The sequence below is a fragment of the Drosophila willistoni genome, unplaced genomic scaffold (assembly GCF_018902025.1).
Source record: "Drosophila willistoni isolate 14030-0811.24 unplaced genomic scaffold, UCI_dwil_1.1 Seg145, whole genome shotgun sequence".
NCBI classification, from domain to species: Eukaryota; Metazoa; Arthropoda; class Insecta; order Diptera; family Drosophilidae; genus Drosophila; species Drosophila willistoni.
Genome location: NW_025814103.1, coordinates 435,078 through 457,658, shown reverse-complemented (window position 1 = coordinate 457,658; position 22,581 = coordinate 435,078). Strand labels below are relative to the sequence as shown.

The window sequence follows — 22,581 nt, the reverse complement described above, 5'->3', positions numbered from 1 at the left end:
TCAAATTTTGTATATTTAAATCTATTAATATATGTAGGTATTTACTTTAAATGGATTTACAGTGAAAATTTTACACGATTAAGAATTCCATTAAATTTAATTATTCAGTGCTGGTCAATGTACGCATTTTTATTTACATTACCATTTTATTTATAACTTTTGTTTTAACAACAATTGTAAAAATTGTAAAAGTTAATTGCGCTTTAAGAGTAATAGACAAGTCATTTATATTTAAAAAAAAAGGTATTTTTCAGACACTTTTCTAAAGCGACGTTCGTTTATGTAAATATTTCTGCTGGTTGTTGTATCGGTATGACGGATACTTATATTTGATAGTCCCTGTTAGTAGCAATGCGGTTTGCGGTTTCGTTGACTCCGTTTATGGTATGGTCATTCTCTTGAACAAGTCAATTGTACGGGTGGAATTGGTTATTTGTTCTCCGTTCAGCGTTCTCCGACTCGGGTTTTTCACCTTCATGCTGTGTTGTAGTTTCAGTGGTTCAAATATTCTGGTAGCATTCCGTTCTTGTTGGGCCAGAAGGTTGAATTGCTGTTTAATTGAACTGTGTTTTTTTCTCAAGTTAGTGAAGCTTAGATTTATTGGTGATTTTGGCGGTGATTTCGCCGTCTGAGCCGCAACGTTCTTCGGCCTCCATGACCTGAGAGGAAAGAACGAGAAAAAATTATTACGACAAGGTATTACAAAATTAAATTATTCAATATACCTTTATTTTAGTGCCACATATCTCAGCGCCGTTTAAAACATGAATGGCTCTCCGAGCACTCTCCGCCGCCGAATACTTGACATAGCCGCAATGTTTGTTGGGCAGCAAGTATACATCAATTAACCCCTTCCAGCAGGAAAATATATTTTTAAAGAAAGAGTGCGGCAAATTCTGCATTTAATGCAATTCAAGCAAGATATTGTAGAAATAGAAAACCATTATTAAATAAAATTAAATGTTCTCCTTTGAAAGTTCTTTCTATAGCTACGCTTTGCTTTAGACGACGTTAAGTAATTATTAAATATTGAAAAATTGTTTCCTTTGTTCACTCGTGCGTGCTGAACCCATTTTGTTGACCATCGCAATAATAGATATAATAGGGCTATTACGAAGACCATCTGTAAATGTTCACAATAAAATATAAATTCAGACTTTTAGATGTTGGAAATTTAAGGCTTTTATGTTTTATAACTTACGTTCTCGCATTATTTGAATATAATCCAATCCAGGAATAATTAGATAGCCGCCAAAGTTCATCCTGATTTTCACAATTACTGACTATAGCCTCCAGAGACGGCTGTGGCACAGGAACTTTTTACAATAAGCTACCGCCACCATCGTATTTAACACCGTGCCTAAGTCTACGACGAGAAACTGAGATGTTATTAAATGAATTAGTAAAGGAAAGTGTAAGAAATAGTAACTTCAATGGTAGGGTGATAAGGATCTTCAGGCTTCACAAGGGGCTGTGTTTGAGATACATAACTAACAGTGGCATCCGAGACGAAAACACGATCAAGGATTCTTTTAGAAGAGTTAAGAAAAGAATTTAACTGATATAGCGGATATTCAAGTAGGCTATCAAGAAATACATGTTAAGATGAAGGAATTAAGATGTATAGATTATGATCGACCTGCCAAGAAATATTAGGCAAGTTAAAAAATAAAAATAGTTCGCAGAGCATCAGCATGGTGCATGTATGTACAGTGGTGCTCATAGTCTTAAGCCACAAGATTTCAACCAAGAATTTAAACGAAAATTAAGTGGCTTAAGTATGTGAGCAGGGCGGAAACCTCTTTTTGACATTTACTCAATTTTTTGGGAACCCTCGAATTCCTACTGATCATTTTTTTCTGTGATCAGCTGCCTCAATACTATTGTTACAAAATGTAAAAATTTCAGGGTGAAATAAATATGTTTAAAAAAGTTATGAAGAAAACAGTTTATGGTAGTGGCAGTGGCTTAAGTTTATGAGCACCACTGTAGGTCATGATATATGAAAAAGAAATATATAAGCTAAAGTTGGAACACGCAACTTTGACGCAAATAAACTCTACACCTAAGGGGGGATCAATCGGCACAATACTTGAACACAGATTTGAGTTGACAGCAATATATAGAAATATGTACATGAAGAATATATATAGTTATATATTTAACAAACCTTTAATTTAAGAAAACAAAACTGTGAATTATTTATATATTATTTTATATACATTTAATTATGTATATAAAGAACTTACCACATGTTTTGAACTCTTTGCCACACCACCTTGAGGTAGAGTTCATGGCGCGTTTTTTTTTAAGTGGTTCCCCAGTAGGCCTAGTCCACTATTCTATATAGCAAGCAATGAATTTTATATAGACACCCCACGCGAACAATAAGACTTAAAAATGCCCAACTTAAAAATGCCCCCCTCCCAAATTATCAAAAAAAAAAAATGTTTCCCACCCATTGCTCACATAACTTGCAAATTAAATTCGGACAAAATTCAGAGTATAGGTCTTTTAAGCACTTAGTGCAAAGAAACCTTTTGCAAATAATGCAAATATCATTATCAAACTCAGATGCCCCACTTGAGCAATGCAAGCAGGTATTTAGTACTGCATCACTGCAGTTGACTAACTTTTTGAAAACATCTTTTCTAAAATCACTTGGTGATCTTAGATTTGTAAATGCTGCGTCTTGTATATAGCATTTTGCATATTGCAAAATGAAAACCCCACAATTAAACGAATCCCTTTGAATATCGTGAAAGACGGCAACATGTCTATAATCCCCAAGTGAATTTGAATAATGTCTAATAAAACTCGCGGCCTTAGAAGTCTGACCAAAAGGATCCAAAAAGGTGAATTCTAATTTATTTTTGTTAATAAATAGAATGTAGAGCCTCATAGCAATGAGGAACAATTATTAGCTTCTGTGAGCTTTGTAATGCATCTTTGATAGATGCTTCATTTTGAAATGGATTATTTCTGCTTTGGCATGGAATATTGATGATACTTCTATCGTTGTGATCGTAAATGATCGAAGTTAAAACAGCATCAACAATGAAGTTGGAAAGCCAAGAGGTATCCAACAAAGTGACAATGTCGTCCAATTCAATATTGTACAGGAAACCGTGAGCTTTGGAACCATGTACATGCTCGAATAGAGTTTTGCACTGCAAAATGTAAAATTTCACACCTTTAGCAATGCAACTATATATATATAAAAAAGATAGAGATGCAACGAAACGGAATAATTTTGGCGATGGGAAACTTTGTCTCAAAGTCGATAATTATCTAAGGCGCCCATGTCGCTAAGCAGTAAAATAAGAACAATGAGATGAAATTAAGAACTAAATAAAATTTTGTTTGATTGCTCTTATTGGTGATTAGGACGAATTCTACAATTAGATCCTTTGAAAACTGATTGGGATACTGATAAATATGAATCGTTTGTATGGCAATTTGGAATTGTAACAGGAAATGGAATGGTGTACATGCATATGTACATACAAATATTTGGGAAATTTCCATAATTAATATATTGAAAGTATGTTACTGAATCGCCATTGGTCTCAATAAAGGACAACACTAAATAATTATAATTTCTGCAACCACTCTGTGTCTATTACACTTTTTTCACATTATATATATATGTATATATATATGCATACCACTGTGTATCGCCTTTTTGGTATTTTTATATGTGGGACATTTATTTTCCCATTATTAGGTATTATTAGGTTTCTGCAACACCAGTAAAACGAAGTCGCTTGGTGCTGTTAGGTAATGGCTTGTTGCTGGGGATGTAAATTTTAGTATATAGGTTCGGACCCGCGCGTCAGTTATGATTTTTGTACTATTTATATTAATACATATATATATACTTTTTTTTATCCTATAAAACCATAAATAAAAATACAAATAGTGACTGATTGTAAAAACTATATATTAAAAAAAACACAAAATTTAAAATGAAGCTAAAAAAATATATGGGGGCGCATGTATATGATACGTATATACAAAATGTGTATGGGTTCGAGTCCCAGCGAAGAATTTATAATTTTTTTTATTATGCGCATTGTTTTCATATGCATATATAAAAGGAATAGAGGTTCGAATCCTAGGGGAGGCGATTTTTTTTTTTTAATAAATATTTCTTTCTTTGCTTATTATTTCTTTCTCATAATAAAGAAAGCTGTTGTTTTGTAATAGTACGATTGAATTTGTTTTGTTAATTATTTAAATAAAATATGAGAAAAGATTATTAGTAAGTATGATACAATGGTGCAAGTCTTATTTGTTTGCAGCAAATTTGTTTCCAGTGGTACAAACATACAAACATGTGTATATGTTCATATAAATACATAAGAATTTTAACTTAAATGAGAAAGACAAATTTAACAATTACATATTTCATTAAGTTTCATATGTCCGTCAAGTTACCGACACTGTTAAACTCGAGTTAGCGACGGTCCTCTGTTAACCCTCTGTTAGGTTTTTTGCATTTTTATTTTTGAATTTTTAAGCAATTTATTAACTTTTTTGAAACAAATGAAGCCTTAAATTATTAAGAATAGATGAAATTTTTGTTTTAATTCAGTTTTGGGGGTTTTTGGGCATTCCATGTATTTCTCCTCGAAAAAGTCCTTTTTTCGCTTTCGTGTATTTCCTTTCCAAAATCATGGCTCAATGAAGATTGAATGCCAGATTATCCCCCAGTTATTCATCTTTATCCCCACCAAGTTTCACTATGTGGTTTCTTACAGTTTTCGAGAAAATTGCATTTTTATGAACCAACCATGATTTTCCTCATACAAAATGTGCCAAAAAATAGATAGATTTCAACGGGCAAAAACTAGCTTCAAACAACACGGCTCAATGAAGATTGAATGCCAGAATCCTTGAAGGACTTTCTAGAGTGGGTTTGGAAAGCCTCAATACCCAATAGCGTAACGTTTTCGAGAAAAATGCATAAATGTAAGGGTACCTCGGTAAAAAAAAATTTTTCTTTAGCAAAAGCAATTCGCCGATCATCTCTTCTTCTTTTTCCTTAATTCGCTCAAACTAATTGTGTGAAAAATGGGCTGACTTTGTTGGGCAAAAACTAGCTTTAAACAACATGGCTCAATGAAGATTGAATGCCAGAATCATGGGAGTTCTTTTTTCAATATGTTTGTCATAGTCCCAATACCCAAAAGCGTAAGGTTTTCGAGAAAATTGTTAAAATGTGAGGGTACCTTTTGCCCGCAAATTTTGTTCAAAGCCAATTCGCTCAGGCATATGAACCAATTCGCCACTCGGTATATGGTCGCAAAATGTATGAAAAAATGGGCTGACTTTGTTGGGCAAAAACTAGCTTCAAACAACATGGCTCAATGAAGATTGAATGCCAGAATCATGGGAGTTCTTTTTTCAATATGTTTGTCATAGTCCCAATACCCAATAGCGGAACGTTTTCAAGAAAATTGTCAAAATGTGAGGGTACCTTTTGCCGGTGAAATGGTTGCTGCGTGTAGTGTTGTGAAACGTTTTACATCCTATTATATGGCGCCATACAAAATTCAAATAAAAAAAGCAAGAAATTATGGGACTGGTTAAATATCAAGATCATGGCGATATATTTGGACAACTTTCAAGGTTAGTTTTAATTAAAAATTCAAATTCGACTGAAAGAGTTCGATAACCACTCAAAATATCTATAATATATATAATTGCGGAAGGAGTTTATCAAAAGTAAACCACTGTGCATTGCACACACTATCAATTTTTTGTTACACTCTGTAGAGGTGTGCGCTCAAATCCGCGCCAAGGATGTGTGGGACAGACGGGGGCGGCTGCTTTTTTTATGGGTATTTTTTTTCTGTCAATTTATTATAATTTATAAACATACATACAAACATATAATACACCCCCTTCATGATGCTAGTTCTTGCTGTATTCTTTCCTTTTTTTTTATAAAATTTATTTTTCATATAAATATGTACCCTCCAGTACCAAATGTCCACGGTCGACAATGTCGCCGCATCGTCGACTATACCGACGTCGGCAGAATTAAATTCTAATACGCTGCTTACGACGAGGTCTTATTTCAGTTGTCGTTCGACTTCGTGGTCAGTTATCAGTTCTCGGTTTACTTTTTTTTTTCATGCATAGGACCGTACGATTTGCCGACGGGACCACCTTGTACTTATTTCACCATGGACCAGCCGACGGTGCCCGAACTATCCAATGTCGTCTTCGAAACACTTCGGCTACCGAAAAGAATTGAGCAAAAACAATTTCATGAATAAAATTGACACAAAAAAAGGGCAAGAATAGGAAAAATGCAGCATCAAATAATATTTATTTTCATGACGGCTTTTCCATACCCTTGTTACTTATGGATGAGGAAAAAATTTGAACATTATTACCATATACATATTATTTTTATATATACATAATTTGTCAACAACTTGTTACTTATAAATTGATAATTAAATAAGCATGTTCTTTTGATGTGAAACATATGTAAATTTCACATAATTTTACATGCATCGTCGGTTATGGCCAAGCATACTCTGTGTTTTCGGCACGCGACAAAAAGGAAGACAAAAAAAACAAAGTTAAAGCTTTGTTATTTTCGTTTCTCTTTCCGTTTGATTTAGAATTGCGTACAAGATAGTTGTCACAAAAGAGAGGAGTTAGAAACTTGTGAAAAATTACAGTGAAAATATTCAAATTATTCAAAATATATAAAGGTAAGTTTGCATGCATTTCAAAATAAATCAAATAAAGTTTCATTAAAATAAATTTTGAAAATAGAAGTCACAAATTTAAATTTTTTATGTTGCACGTGGCATACATTTTTTTCGCTTTTGCTTTCGTTTACAGTCAGTCACAAAAGTATTCGTCTCTAGGGTTCCTTTATATTCATGCTCGTTTTTGCCGGACATTCAATAATAAGAGACTGTGAATCAAATCGGAGATCCGATTTCAGGGTCTTCTCATTCGTTTGAAAATTATTTGCAAACTCTGAAAAGATTTGTCCGAAAGCCTACACAAATTTTACAACAAGTACCTATGTATATAGGAAAATTGTAGAAGATAGTTTCAATGTAGGGAGGGAGGAAGAAAGAGAATTAGTTAGAAATGTCCTCAAAATAAATGGATGTACTCTTACCAATAGAAAGCCAGATAATTTTTGTTATGTTGGAGAAAGCATCCCAATTCAGATAGTTTCATTTGAGGAAGAGTTAGGAGAAATATATATTTTAGGTAGGAGATTTCTTAACATTAGTAGCTTTTATAACGAGCCCATAGTTTCATGTAGTGTAGGAATTTATTTAGCACAATTAGAAATGGCTCAATCGATAGAAATATTTAGAGTCTCCGATTTCGTAACCAAATCGGTTGCAATGCCTTACAAGGATAGTTTAGTGTTAGTTCCATTTTTGCATATTTAGTAGGTTCCATTTTCAATGGAGGTGTTTAGTCCATAGGCATATTTCCATTATGAATCGGGCATACCTAATGCGACGGCGCATTAGGCATCTTTTGAAAATTCACCTACCATGGTTCAAATACCTAAAAAAAAAAAAAAATTCCTTGTGTGTTTCATTATTCACTGTGGAAATAGAAATTAATAAAATTTTTTCCTTTTAAGTAGAATGGCTGGACTTGTACCCCCGAAAGTTATGCGCTTGAGCTTTGACGCCCCAGCATCGAGTAAGTATTACAATGACTTTCTAAAAATTATTCTAATACATTTTCTTTGAATATATTTCAGCATCGTTGGTCAACCGACTAAGTATTTCAATGAAATACCCAAATATTCAAGTTGTAAAATTTCATTTGATATTTATTTCAGGCAACGCCGATCTGCTAAAAAGGATGGAGCAAATGGAGGCCAATTTTGAGAAAAAAATGGATGAAATGAGGAGCCATCTCAATGATGCTTTGGCGACACGAGCTGCCTTAACAAAGCAGTTAATGCGGATGGTGAGTGACAAGCCAGACGACAACTCCGCTTTATTCCCCTTGGAGTCTGTGGAGGACATAGTAAAGATGGAGCATAAGATAAAGCCGGACTCTAAAAAATTTTATGTACATACATATGTATTCTTTTTAGCTTCTCTAAGTTATTACAAATACCTTTAGCGAATCCGTGTAAATATCAATCAATTTCTATTCAGAAGTAGTGTTATTCACGGATTCCCTAAAGGTATTTCTAGTAACGTAGAAGCCACATATATTAACATATTATAATTTTTTGTATCAATTTTATTTTCTTCTTTGTTCGCAGATGCAACGAATGAACACTTTGCTGACCCAAGCGGCCATTACGAAATCCATTCGAAAGGTTTTCTCAGATGACCTGCCTAAATCGCACAACTTGGATGGAAAAAACCTTAGAGCTTATCCTCAGGTGTTAAGCTGCTTACTAGGTAAAAAAACAACTTTTCGTATTTTAATTTTTATATATCTCTATTAATATATATTTTTGTCCTTTCAGAAGCCATTCAGATGTCTGAAGGAGGACAGCCGGCGGAGAAGATGCTCCGAAATGCCATCGGCTGCGCCAAAAACACAGTGAAGAATCGCCGTACGAAGGCAGATACATAATTTATAGTTTATGTTTATTGTTATACCCTTGCAAAAGGTATATTCTTGATCAGCATGACAAGACGAGTCCGAATCCGACTGTCCGAATCCGTCTGTCCGAATCCGTCTGTCTATCTGTCTGTCTGTCTGGATCAACAGCTTATTGTAATTAAATAAAATTAGTTAAAAATTAAAAATAAATATATAACTAATAAATAAATATAAATAAAAAATATAATATAATAAATTGCTGTGAAATAAAAATTTAATAAATGAATAAATTAATCAAAAGAACATTTTGTATTTTGTATTTTATTTTTGTATGGACAACACTATCGACATTTAACGCAATTGTCGATGGAACGTCCTCTGAAGCGCATGAAAAGAAGTCCCACCGACCAACGGTCGACATTCAACGCAATTGTTGATGGAACGTCCTCTGAAGCGCATAAAAAGAAGTCCCACCGACCAACGGTCGACATTCAACGCAATTGTCGATGGAACGTCCTCTGACGCGCATGCAAAGAAAATCCGTCGATCAACGGTCGACATTCAAAGCAAATGTCGATGGAGTGTCCTCTGACACGAACGCAAAGAAGATTTGCCGACGTACCGTCGACGTTCAGAGGAAATTCCTTTGCAAATGTCCCTCAAAACATTTTCGAAAAACCATCCGCGGACATACCGTCGACTTTGTCGCTCAGTTGTCCCGATTGTCCTTATTGCTAGGTCATCTAATGTTAAATGTCGCCGCAACTTAAATGAGCGTGTCGCCGCTATGTCCCCCAAGACAGCGGACATGTCCCCGCAAACTCGACGGAGAGTCTCCGCAGACGCGTACTGCAGGGTATGTACATACATGTATGTATGCATAATGTATCACATACATATATGCCTACAACATACATACATAGGCTTCAGAGCCTAATTCCGGGAATTCTGGCTCACGCCAGCTTCTACCCATCTACCCGTTCCCATTTGCCCAAATAAAATTTGTATTCTAATGTTTATTTTTATATATGTATTTGTATTTATTTATGTTTTATGTAAATATTCTATATTTGGTTTTTGCCAAATTTTCCCCTCAACTCCTCCATCGGAGATTTTGGGGAGGATGGTGTTGGTGGCGGTGCTGCCTCAGCCGTCCTGGCCGCCTTGGTCACACTAGCCGCGACGGGCTTCGCGTTCGGCTTCCACGCCTTCTTGCCCTTGGCGACACCGCGCCCCGTGAATTTCGCCGGTTTATTTGGCCCTGGCCACCAGGTGCATTCAAGGTAACGTTCTGAAAATAAATAATCACAAAAATTAGTTAAAATTTAATAGTAAAACAATAAAAAAAAAACCAAAAATACTTACACAATTATTAAAAACGAACTTCATTCTTAGCGATCGTGCTTAGAGCTGGCACACTCTATGCTTCCAATTTACCGCAAGCTACTTATTATCGATACTTTGGATATCGATATTTTGATTGGTCGCCGAACTTTTTGAGTCGAATTGGAATATTTAATTGAAAGTAATCTTGAATGTTGTCCAAATATTTTGCCATGATCTTCTTAGTGAACCAGTCCCATAATCTCTTGCTTTTAATTTTATTTGAATTTTGTATGGCGCCAAATAGTTTTCGCTCATTTTGTGGGGTGGGCGAAATGACATGTGATGAGTGGCAAATTGAAAAGATGGCTGAGCGAATTGACATTAAACAAAATTTGTCGGAAAAAGGACAACGTAATAGATAAAGATCGTTTGGTGCTGATAGCTAAGGGCTTGCCAGTAAAGTAATTAGACTTAATGGTAATTTTAAGGGTAATATTGATGTGTATTATATAGGTTAGAAATTTGTCACACAATAAATTTTAAAAAGACTCACCAATGCAGGGGCATTAATCGCTTTCTTAAGCAGAAAGCACTTAGACACCTCAGCATTTGAGCACAGGGAAAATTTGCTCGAAGTTGCAAGCAATAATAGGAACCTTGTTGGTAATAAGCAAATGATTACTAAAAATCTAGCTTACTACCGCAATTTGAAGTCCGAATTTGCCAGGAATGATTTGGATAAAGATCCATTTATTGATGCATATATAATGTTCAAAAATGGGTATTCCTACATAAAACATTTATCTGCAAAATTAGAAGTATTTCTATGGAATGTTGAACATATACGATTCTCCCAAGAAAACTTAAATTTCCATACGTTACACATAGACGCCACGGGATGTGTTATAAGACCCCTAGTAGTAGCCAAAAAGAGGATATTTCTTTACTCTATCGTAGCACACATTACTGACATGTATGTAACGTATGGAATGGCACATGCCGTTCTTTCAAATCACTCAGCCTATTATATAGACCCCTTGTTGAGTGAATAAAAACCTCTCTTAAGGAAATTGCACACGCCAATCTGGAAACGCATCATAACGGATGTATGTTTTGCTATTATTTCAGCAGTTCTTAAAGAAAACTGCTGTTGTACTCTCACAGAGTACAACGAAATGTGCTATCAGTTCCAATATAACGAAAGCAAAACATTTCCGGCGTTATTAGTACAATTTTGCACAAGCCATTATGCTAAAATAATGCGTGCTGATATAGATGGCACCATTGGCTTGCAAAATGTACTACTTAGGAAATTTTTAAGAAATGCCCTGGGGGTGGGTTATAGTATATCCCGAATTGGGGACTTAAAGGAATGGTTCCAACATTTGGTAACAATTCTTTTGTCCCGCAATTCAAATGAGATGATTCATTTTAATAATGAATAATCATTATGAATAATGCAATGCTCCAATAGAATCGTTTTTCAAGACGCTTAAATCGAGCATAATTTAGGATAAACAAGGGATGAAGCTGGGATGATATATTCGAAAAATGAATGATTTTTCGAATTCAGTTGCCAAACAATTTCAACTGGCTCGGCCAGAAATTTTGTACCCATTCATAGTGCACGGTTCAGTAGTCAAGGGTAAGCCCAAAAAAAGGGTGGGGATTTTAAAGGTCGGGATAAATATAGAAATGTCTAATAAAAAACTGGCCAATTATAAGGAAAGTTGGAACAAAAACGGTAAAAAAAAAATTAAAATCTGGATTATTTCGTGGTGATTTCACCGGACCAGCTAGGGTTTGGGAATCACATATTGAAAATGATGGTGAAGGTTCAGTAGCTACAGAAAATATAATTCGTTCTGCTGACTTCACAGTTCAATTTCGGCATTCCTATTCTCGAAATCCGTTTGGAATCGAAGAATCCGTTTGGAAGCAATAATCGTTAGCCATTCAAATCTGAATAGTTGCATTGCTAAAGGTTCGAGTGCTCTATTCGAGCATGTACAGTGCAGGTGAAAAAAATAGCACCAAAACAAGCAGCTCACTTCATTTTACAGTAAAACTTGACTAAAAGAATTTTGGTTTGCAGTTTATTTATTATTATTCAATGTTTCCTGTACAATATTGAATTGGACGATATTGTCACCTTGTTGGGTAACTCTTGGCTATCCAACTTCATTGTTGAAGCTGTTTTGACTTCGATCATTTTCGATCACAACGATAGCAGTATCATCAATATTCCATGCCAAAACAGCAATAATCTATTTCAAAATAGCATTTTTATAAAAGATGCATTAAATTAAGCTCGCAGAAGCTAATAATTGTTCCTCATTGCTATGAGGCATCTACATCCTTTTTATTAACAAAAATAAATTGGAATTTATCTTTTTGGATCCTTTTGGTCGCACTTCTAAAGCCGCGAAGTTTATTAGACATTATTTCAATTTACTTGGGCAATATAAACATGCTGCGGTCTTTCACGATATCCAAAGGGATTCGTTTAATTGTGGGGTTTTCATTTTGCAATATGCAAAATGCTATATACAAGACACAGCATTTACAAATTTAACATCCCCAAGTGATTTCAGAAAAGATGTTATTAAAAAGTTAGTCAACTGCAGTGATGCAGTACTAAATACCTGCTTGCATTGCTCAAGTGGGGCATCTGGATTCCAATATGATAGTTGCATTAGATGCAAAAGGTTTTTTTGCACTAAGTGCTTAAAAGACCTATACCCTGTATTTTGTCCGATTTAATTTGCACGCTATGTGAGCAATGAACATACAAAGCAATGGGTGGGGGGCATTCTTTTTTGATTTGGGTGGGGGAATATTTGCATTTTCTATTTGCAAATGGCATACCTAAAATAATAAAAACGTACCTTATTTTTCCCGTGAGGTGTCTAAATATATATACATAACTTCATTGCTTGCTCAATAGATAGAATAGTGGATTAGACCTACTGGGGAACCACTTAAAAAAATACGCGCCACGAACTCTACCTCAAGATGGTGTGAAAAAGAGTTTAAAACAGGTGATAAGTTTTATTACTTCTACTTAACATGTGATTATACTTATATTACACAATCGTCGACAGAACCCGCAAGCGATCGGTTGTGTTATTACAGTGACTCGCAGTTTAGTTCAAAGCTTTTCTAATTCTAAGAGCACATTCTCTTTTACTTACCCAATCCATACATCTTAAACCAACAGAAACACACTCGGTATACGAATTCAACTATTTCCGACAGCACACACTCACACAGAACACAAAACTCACAGATATACACACGATACCGACTTGGTCATACAAAACTCACACACGAATACATACTTAACAAAACACCTCCACCGATCTGTCCGTACTGCAATAGAAATATGCTCACAATCCAGCACCTTATCTACCAATGGCACCACATCATCAATATTAGCAAATCCATGAATTCTCCCTCCCCTACCATTCTTATCTCAGAGGCTAACCTCTCTCACATACAAAACTTTATAAAAATAATCAATACAATAAATATCTTAGAATAATTGTATAAAAACTCCAGCCTGAAAGCCTTTGTTGCTCTGGCTTCACAATCTCATTGTAACTTAGAATTTAATTCTTTCTTACAATTAAATAATAATAATAATAATTAGGTATATATTACAGCAGAAAATCCAGTCAATCTTCTGATGTACACTGCGTGGTTAGTATTGGGCCTTCAAATCCCGTGTCTCGTTGATGCCAAAACTGCGACCATTAACATTATCATTACCATCCGTAGGTAAATTCTAAATTTCAATCTAAGATATTTTGTGTCAATTAAGTAGGCTAACAATTCTTAATAAACTTTTGGGCAAGAACACAAAGAAGAATGCCAGGCTTTGACTACCCTTACCAAAAATTAATAGATCTGGTCGATGTCTGGGTTATATTTGTTAAACATTAATTGAAGAATGCTTTTAGGTAAATGAATTGATGAATGAAAATTTAATATAATATTAATTATATTATACTATATATACATATATTGTGCCGTCTGTGCAAATTTTTAGATTATTTGGGAACAAAAATTAAATCCGAGACGCACTATTTCATCGAGTATCCCTGTAGCTAGCTCAGTCCAGCTCTATAAAAAGCAAAATGAACTACAAGCGGATTAAAATTTCACAACTGTTGATAAATAAACCTGAAGTTCACAATGAATAAAATAAAATAAAAATCAGTAAAAAAATAAAAAGAGAAAAAAATGCAATTGTATATGAATAGGGATTCCCGGAGAGAAGGAAAATAACCCAATCTTCATTCGTTGAATTCAAAATATGAACTCATTTTATTTACAAAAGTATTGTGTGTACATGAACTCTTAAACACTAGGAGGCGACAATTGTTCTTAAAAATACTTATTCGAATGACCTATGTTTTCGGGGGTTGAAAATTGTTTATATTTCATGCTCAGCGTTGGCCACTCGATACCGCGCCGCTGTTGTAATCTTAAGTGCATCCACAGAGTGTGGATGCATGTTTTGTTTGGTTTTTAAGCAATAATTGTCATATGAATCTTTATGACTTATTTTTGTGTTATATTTTTGTTTTCGTTTTGTATATTTCTTGTTGCATCTGATTGGGTGAAGCCATTTCAAATGAAACCGTTGTTTAATCTTAAACAGTATATATTTGTAAAAGCAAAATATTTCAATATTTTTATGTATATAAAATAAAATTAAATTATTAAATTTATTGTTTGGAAGTTTTCTAAATTTTAATATACAGTTACTCAACTTTTTGATCACGCCACTAAACTAAAATATTAACAAGAGTTAAATCACAAAATTTAAAGGTAATTTCGTAAATTATTTTAATCAGATGATAAGTATTGATGTTTGGGATATTGCATAAAATAGTTTTTTAAAGATGTTTCGTTGTATTTCGAAAATACGCAACAATAAGCCAAAAGCAAGTGAACAATCAGTTGACTCTAACTAAAATTAAAATTTGCGACGTTATTTCAAAAGTGCTTAATGTCGGAAGGATACTAAATCTATTTAAATTGATTGTTTCCGACTTCAAAATATGTTAGAAAAAAACGAAACATTTTTAAAAGTAAAAACTCTGTCTCTTCATTGCATAAGTTTTGCCACTAACTTATATATTTATCTTCAAGAAAAAAAGATATTTCAATTAAAGCAAGAATGAAATCCTACAAGAGCTATTAAAAGCTATCAAAATTACATGTTAATACAATTGTCAGTTATTCGGCAATGTATTTGATAATCAGAGGTATTAGATTAAAACTAACAATCTGTATCTGTAAGGATTTCTATACAATGCAAATAAAATACGATCTCCTTAGATAGAAGGGAATTCCTTTTCATGATCCGACCAAGCGAATTCACTGATAGTTTTTAGTTCGCTAAAAGCCAACATTGCCAACCAATGGAAGCATGGATTATTAAAGGCCTGTTTGGCCATCCATTTTATGCTGGTGTTATAAGGCATCATAAGGCATTCCCGGCGTATCGCCCAAAGCGAATTGTACCGATTTAATGACACCATGCACAACTTGTTCGGTGCAGAATTTGACAGAGTTTGGTAGATATGGCAAAAAGCAATGCTCTAAATTTAAACAACCTAGTTTACCAATTCCTTATGGATTTCGGCTCCATAACGGAAGTCAGTCCACCAATTCTTCCAGCTCTTATAATCTTTAGAATAGTGGAGCGTAGTCCACTCCATTCGCAATTGCTTACTAGCCTGTTTGCCCATAGTACGCGAGGGTCGTTCCGAATCGGCTTTGGTGTCCTTCAGTCAGTATGTGGAAAATATCGAGATGTGGCCTAAGGCCACACTTGAAGTGAGCCCCTTCGTCTTCCGGTGACGCTGCCGAAAAAATAAATCTTTCTATATAAGCGAACTAATAATCGATCGACGTTACTTATTAGCGTTTTATAGATCAAAAGCAAGGGATTATGGAATTGGTTCACTATAAAGATCATGGCAAAATATTTGGACAACTTTAAAGATTACTGTCGCGGGACGGGAATTGAGCACCGAATAATTAGCAGCAAGAGTGACAGTCACCGTCTAGCTATAGCCATAAGTATCTAGTATTTTATATTTAAGCTATTTTGCGCTTAATGAATATGGCCATACTGTGAAAATATGGAGTTCAAGTTTAGCTTCCGCATGCGGTAAGAATAGGTCCTAATTATACTTACACATATACTCTTAATATTAATCTTTATAGAATAAAGCATCCAATGAATTACTTTTGAACGAGATGCGTTTAAATTGAAGACAGCGGTTGTTAAAGGCAAACTATCGGCTGAGAGAGAGCGACAATTACTTTCAATTAAATATTCCAATTCGACTCAAAAAGTTCGGCGACCAATTAATATATCGATATCCAAAGTATCGATAATAAATAGCTTCCAATAAATTGCAAGCATAGAGTGTGCCAGCTCTAAGCAAATTTATAAACACGATCGCTAAGGATGAATTTCATTTTCAATAATTGTGTAAGTATTTTTGGTTTTTTTTTTATTGTTTTCCTAATCAATTTGGACTAATTTTTGTGATTCCTTATTTTCAGAACGTCACCTTAAATGCACCTGGTGGCCAGGTCCAAAGCCGCCAAAATTCCCGGGGCGCGGTGTCGCCAAGACCAAGAAGCCGAACGCGAAGCGGGTCACGGCTAGTGCGGACAAGGCGGCTGAGGCAGCACCGCCACCAACGGCATCTTCGCCGCAATCTCCGATGGAGGAGCTAAGAGGCAAATTGTAAAAAACAAAATATAGAACGTAAATAAATAAATACATATAAATAAATACAAATATGAAAATAAAAAAAATTTTTTTTTTTTGGGATGGCAAATGGGAAGGGGTAGAAGCTGGCGTGAGCCAGAATTCCCGGAGTCAGGCTCTGAAGTCTATGTTTGTTGTAGTCATATATGTATGTCATACATGTATGCATACATATAAAATATATTTTGGATAAAAAAAAGAGGAAAGAACATACGACATGACATGATTGCGATTTAGTCCAACACATGATCATATGAATCTTATCCAACACCGTATGTCCCCATTCACTTACAGCGTACACCACACGATCACTACAGCATGAATTGACATCATGCTGGTTGTATTTAGCATTTCTGCCAAATATTTCATTTTCTTATCATTTTATTAAAAAAAAAAAAAAAATTGTCTATCAAGGTACTCTTCCATTTATGCATTTTTCTCGAAAACATTGCGCTATTGGGAACTGGGGCTTTTCGAACCTACTTAAGAAAGTCCTTCAAGGATTCTAGCATTCAATCTTCATTGTGCCGTGTTGTTTAAAGCTAGTTTTTGCCCGTTGAAATCTATCTATTTTTTGGCACATTTTGTATGAGGAAAATCATGATTGGTTCATAAAAATGCAATTTTCACAAAGGAAAGGAGATACACGAAAGCAAAAAAAGACTTTTTTGCGAAGAAATTGTCATGGAATGCTCAAAAACGCCCAAAACTGAAATAAAACAAAAATTTCATCTATTCGTTATAATTTAAGGCTTTTTTTGCTTAAAAAAAATTAAAAAATAGCGCAAAAATGAAAAAAAAAATGCAAAAAATTTAACAGAGGGGTAACAGAGGACCGTCGCTAACGCGAGTTTAACAGTGTCGATAACTTGATAACGTCTGTGTGGGTATGCACGTGCTCTGTTGATTTGAAAATGCAGTGCTTGAGCCGATTTATATTGACCGTAACTTGTGCTCTATTTATCCGATCACATTTAAATCGTTCGTTATTTGATTGTATGCATTAGACTTTTAATTGCCCTACAGAGGGTATTATAAAAAATGTCTGTAACGCAGAGAAGGAGACGTTTCCGAAGTAAGTATATATATTCTTGATCAGCATGAGAAGCTGAGTCGATACAGCAATGTCCGTCCGTCCATCGGTGTAATTCAACTTCAGTAGGCTGCAGTACTATATCTTGGCTCGAATTCACCTGGCATATGCGCGCACACACATTCACTGCAAGGGCATTTAAACATCGGCATAGCCGATTTCTTTGATATTCTTTTTCCCCCAATTTCGCAATTTTTTTAAAACAGTTTTTATTTTCCAAATAACAATAGATGGATAAATAAATCACAGCAACAATCATAATCAACTTCATAATCAAGTCAATCGTAGAGCTGCAGCGTGTATTAGCTGCAATCTGCTCTGTATGACGGCGAAATTCAAATGGCCCACGCTTTATCGAACATCGCATCAAGAAGTCTCAGTTCCGCTGCATTCCGTGAATTCGCTCTCTTAAACTGTGCATTGTCTCTCGCTTTGCTCGATGTCACGGCAGCTCAGTTTTGAGCAGCCTATTCGCTTGCCGTGCCCACTGGCGCCGCTGACCGAAGTAAGTTTCGGTCATCACTCTTCTGAGCGCAACCAATTATAGAAGAAATCTACTGACCAATCAGATTCTTTCTACGAACGAATAATGTAATTTCAATGAAATTATGGCGGCGGACACAGTGTTGTATAAAACTCAAAATGGATTTAGTTTCAGAGTTGTGCCATGAGACATAATCATTACTTTTTTATTAACACTGAAATGAATTGATGCTAATGAAATTGTCATTTTGATAAAATACAAAAAATAATAAAAAACGGAAAAGATGAATGTAAACATAATACTAGAAAAAATCAAAACCAGAGGGCCGGGGCTAACTTTCACCGCGTCAAAGTTTGTATACCCGTGCAAGTTTTTTATCACTCTTTCCTTACCATTAGCCGTAAAAGTGGAATAATGTTTAAACTAAAAAGTCTAATTAATCAAAACGGAGTTTTAGCCGGCTTGGGTCAAAAAATCTTACTAATTTATTGGATTTTTAATTATAGGCAGCATAGATTTATTGACCTAAAAAACCGGCTAAAACCCGGTTTTGATTAACTTCAAAAAGGTCGAAATCTAGAAAAACACCAAAAACGGAAGGCCAGCTGAACTACACATGTTATTTTTACACATGCTGTAAACGCTCATTTTTGAATATAGTTACTTCTACTTAACATATGATTATACTTATATTACACAGTGTGTCAAAATTTGAACGCAATCAGTTCTGTAGTTTCTGAATGCATAGCGATTGTAGGAACTCATACAACATTTATATAAATATAGATTTATCTTTTCCGAATTTTATTACTTTTTGTATTTTATCAAAATGACAATTTCATTAGCATCAATCCATTTCATGCCATGGCACAACTCTGGAACTAAATCCATTTTGAGTTTGAGACAATACTGTGTCTGCCGTCATTTCAATCAAATTACATTTTTTCGTTCGTTGAAAGAATCTGATTGGTCAGTAGATCTCTTCTATGATTGGTTGCGCTCAGAAGAGTGATGACCGAAACTTACTTCGGTCAGCGGCGCCAGTGGGCACGGCAAGCGAATAGGCTGCTCAAAACTGAGCTGCCGTGACATCGAGCAAAGCGAGATACAACGCTGTGCACAGTTTGAGAGAGCGAATTCACGGAATGCAGCGGAACCGAGACTTCTTGATGCGATGTTCGATAAAGCGTGGGCCATTTGAATTTCGCCGTGTATTATGCAGCTCGAAGATTGACTTGATTATGAAGTTGCTTCATTGTTGCTGTGCTTTATTTATCCATCTAAAAAAATTGCGAAATTGGGGGAAAAACAATATCAAAAAAATCAGCTATGCCGATGTTTAAATGCCCTTGCAGTCCTTGGCAACAACATTTCTACATGTTCAAAACTCTTTTTGTATAAATACACTCGGCAGAAAAACTATGCGTACAAGCTCTATGTGAAACTTTGTTTCTGAAAAAATTATATTTCTAATTAAGATATTGACGAAATTATATTTTTTAATGATAAACGCATTATTTATGAATAAGTTTGGCAAATTTTTTTTTCATTATCTATTTTAGTTTATTTTTTATAATTAAAAAACTAAAAAACAACGAATTTCAATGCAGAAAAAATATGCGTACAAACTAAGAAGCCACTGTTTTTATGCTTTGTATTGAACTTTATTTACCGTTGAATAACAAATAACTGTACTTAAAGCCTTAATACATTTCAAATGGCTTTTGTTTTGACAAATTTTTGTATTCTCTTGAAAATTTCGCAATGGGCAATAAGTCTAAAGAAATAGATCCCGATTTGAAAAATCTCATCCTTAAACTGCGGGATTAGGGGAAAACTCTACGGGAAAGTGGCAGTATTGTTGGCAAAACACACTCTTCTGTCCAGAGAGTATTGCAAAACTTTTAATTTGACGGGCTCTGTCAAGTCCCAGCCCCGTACTGGAAGGCCAATATTGCTGACCAAACGAGAGAAGAGAGACATTCTAAAAACTGTGCGTTTAAATCCTGGCATATCAGCTCCAAAGATTGGTCAGGACATAAGAGAGAAGTTTGGCGAAGATCTCCATGTCGACACAATTCGAAAAATGCTGAAAAAGTAGGGGTTACATGCTCGAGTTGCACGAAAGAAGCCTCTCATATCTGACTCTAACAAAGTGAATCGGATGGATTTTGCCAAAAAATATGAAAAAATGTCTCCAGACTTCTGGTATAACGTCATTTTTAGCGACGAAAGTAAATTTTGCATTTTTGGCATAAAAGAACGCATACTTTTTTTTCTTTGTTTTCTTCGAAAAAGTGCCTTTTTTGTTAGTTTCTTTAGTTTGTAGTAGAGGTGGGCATGGGCCGAAATTTTCAACCCAACCCGACCCGACTCAGCTCATGGGCCGAAGGGGAAAATTTTACCCGTACCCGAAAGCTAAACAAATTTTGTAACCCGAACCCAACCCGCCCAATCGAAAAAAAAATAAAAAAAAATTTTAATACAAAATAAAATTTTTTATTTCCTTTGTTTTCTTCATAACAGCACTTAAATTAAATTTTTTTTGTAAAGGATTAATAGAAATGAAAAATACAATTTTGTATTTCTTATGTTTTCATCGAAACAGTACTTAAATTACATCGATAGTGTACACGAAGTTGAGAAAGAAAAATATTTAAATGTCTAACAATTCCGTTTTTATGTATCCAAATTTTGAGTTGAGCGTCCTAACCCATACCCGCCCGCACCCAACCCGAAATTAGATTTTCCAGCCCTTATCCACGGGTACCCGACAAAAGCCCAGCCCATGCCCACCTCCACGCATACTTTTTCTGCATTGATATTCGTTGTTTTTTAATTATAAAAAATAAACTGTAATAGATAATGAAAAAAAAATTTGCCCAACTTATTCATATCATTAAAAAATAAAATTTTGTCAATATCTGAATTAGAAATATAATTTTTTTAGAAACAAAGTTTCACATAGAGCTTTTACGCATAGTTTTTCTGCTGAGTGCAATTTCATCAATGCACAGACAAAACATTTAAGGCAGGGGTAGGCACAAAGAGAGCCAGATCAAACTGTCAATGTATGCGTGCGCTTGCTTGTGTGCGTAAGCTGCTTTACACTGCGCGAATCGTATGTGAAGAAACGAATAAAAAAATTAAACTGCAAGTGAAAAAGAATAGTTCCGACCTAATTGTTGTTCAGAAACTCAACTATTTCCTTTACTTCTATATTGTTTGGATAACTTTTTATACGAAGGAGATCTTCTAAATGGCTATCAGTAAGACTATTTCGAATTGAATCTTTAATTAATTTCATTGTCGAAAATGTGGATTCGCAAATGTATGTTGTGGTAAACATGGAAGATAATTTTAACATTGCCTTTTATCTTACATTTATAATACATTATCCATGTTCGCTTATATTATAATATACTTTTTACCCTATAGGGACAAAATATAAATAATGGCAAAATATTTTTAAAGTTCCCATGTACATAAGAAAGTGAAGCATCAATTTTTCTGCGTGTAGCTGCGTAACAAAGCGACATAGTACTGTTTTCGTCAAAAGTCTGTGCGACACTAGCTGTTTTTTTATGCACTCAACTTGTACTTCGTGCTCACATCGGCATGCACACAGACGGCCACACGAGCAATTGCCGAGCAAAAGTGCCCGCACGGGCTATGGGCGCCTACCTCTGATTTAAGGTATCACTCTGTCCTTTTTATACTGCGTCTGTATGTGTGTGCGCGCATCTGCCCGGTGAATTGGAGCAAAGATGTAGTAGGCTTCTGGCAGCGGTGTAGGTAGCGTTTGAGCAGAGCCGATTTACATCTATTGGCCGCAAATTGTTTTACACTAAAAGCCTTAAAGTTAGTGGATTTGATGGGATACTCTAAGTCCTTCATGTATTTTTCGTGGTTTCGTCTATAATGGTCTGATTCGAATAATTTTCATACTTTATCGTAACTGGGTATCGACTCAGCTTCTCATGCTGATCAAGAATGTATGTATTTTTTGGGGTCGAAAACGTCTCCTTCTGTGCGTTAAAAACATCTGACCAAAGTTTCATGTATTTAAAAAAAAATTTAAAAAGCGTTTTGTAATTATATATTATAAATTTATTAATTTTGGTCAGAAGAGTGCAACGTATAGAAGGCAGCATCTCCGACCATATAAAGTGTATACATATATTCATTACACGACTGTGCTAAATTTAATCAAGATCGGGTGACTGTATCATATAGCTCCTATAGGAAGAATCCGTATTAAACAGGGACTTTGATCAATAACTTCGTTATTTGATTGTATGCATTAGACTT

At 34.9% G+C, this 22,581-nt stretch overlaps 1 protein-coding gene across 1 annotated transcript; it reads right to left on the bottom strand.

Annotated features, from left to right (window-relative positions):
- Positions 1–282: 282 nt before the first annotated feature.
- Positions 283–904, bottom strand: LOC124460858 (RNA-binding protein 45-like). The gene is made up of 2 exons (XM_047012463.1): positions 726–904; positions 283–659 (listed from the first exon to the last, which is right to left on the bottom strand). Exons 1-2 carry the CDS (start codon positions 900–902, stop codon positions 582–584), a joined length of 255 nt encoding a protein of 84 aa, XP_046868419.1. The 5' UTR covers positions 903–904; the 3' UTR covers positions 283–581.
- Between the last annotated feature and the right edge of the window lie 21,677 nt (positions 905–22,581).

Bases quoted from the DNA above. Each gene is read 5' to 3' on its own strand.
- LOC124460858 (XM_047012463.1), bottom strand. From the start codon at position 902: ATGCAGAATTTGCCGCACTCTTTCTTTAAAAATATATTTTCCTGCTGG. The intron at 660-725 runs GTATATTGAATA...CTTTCCTCTCAG, and splicing joins TATGTGGCACTAAAATAAAG to GTCATGGAGGCCGAAGAACG.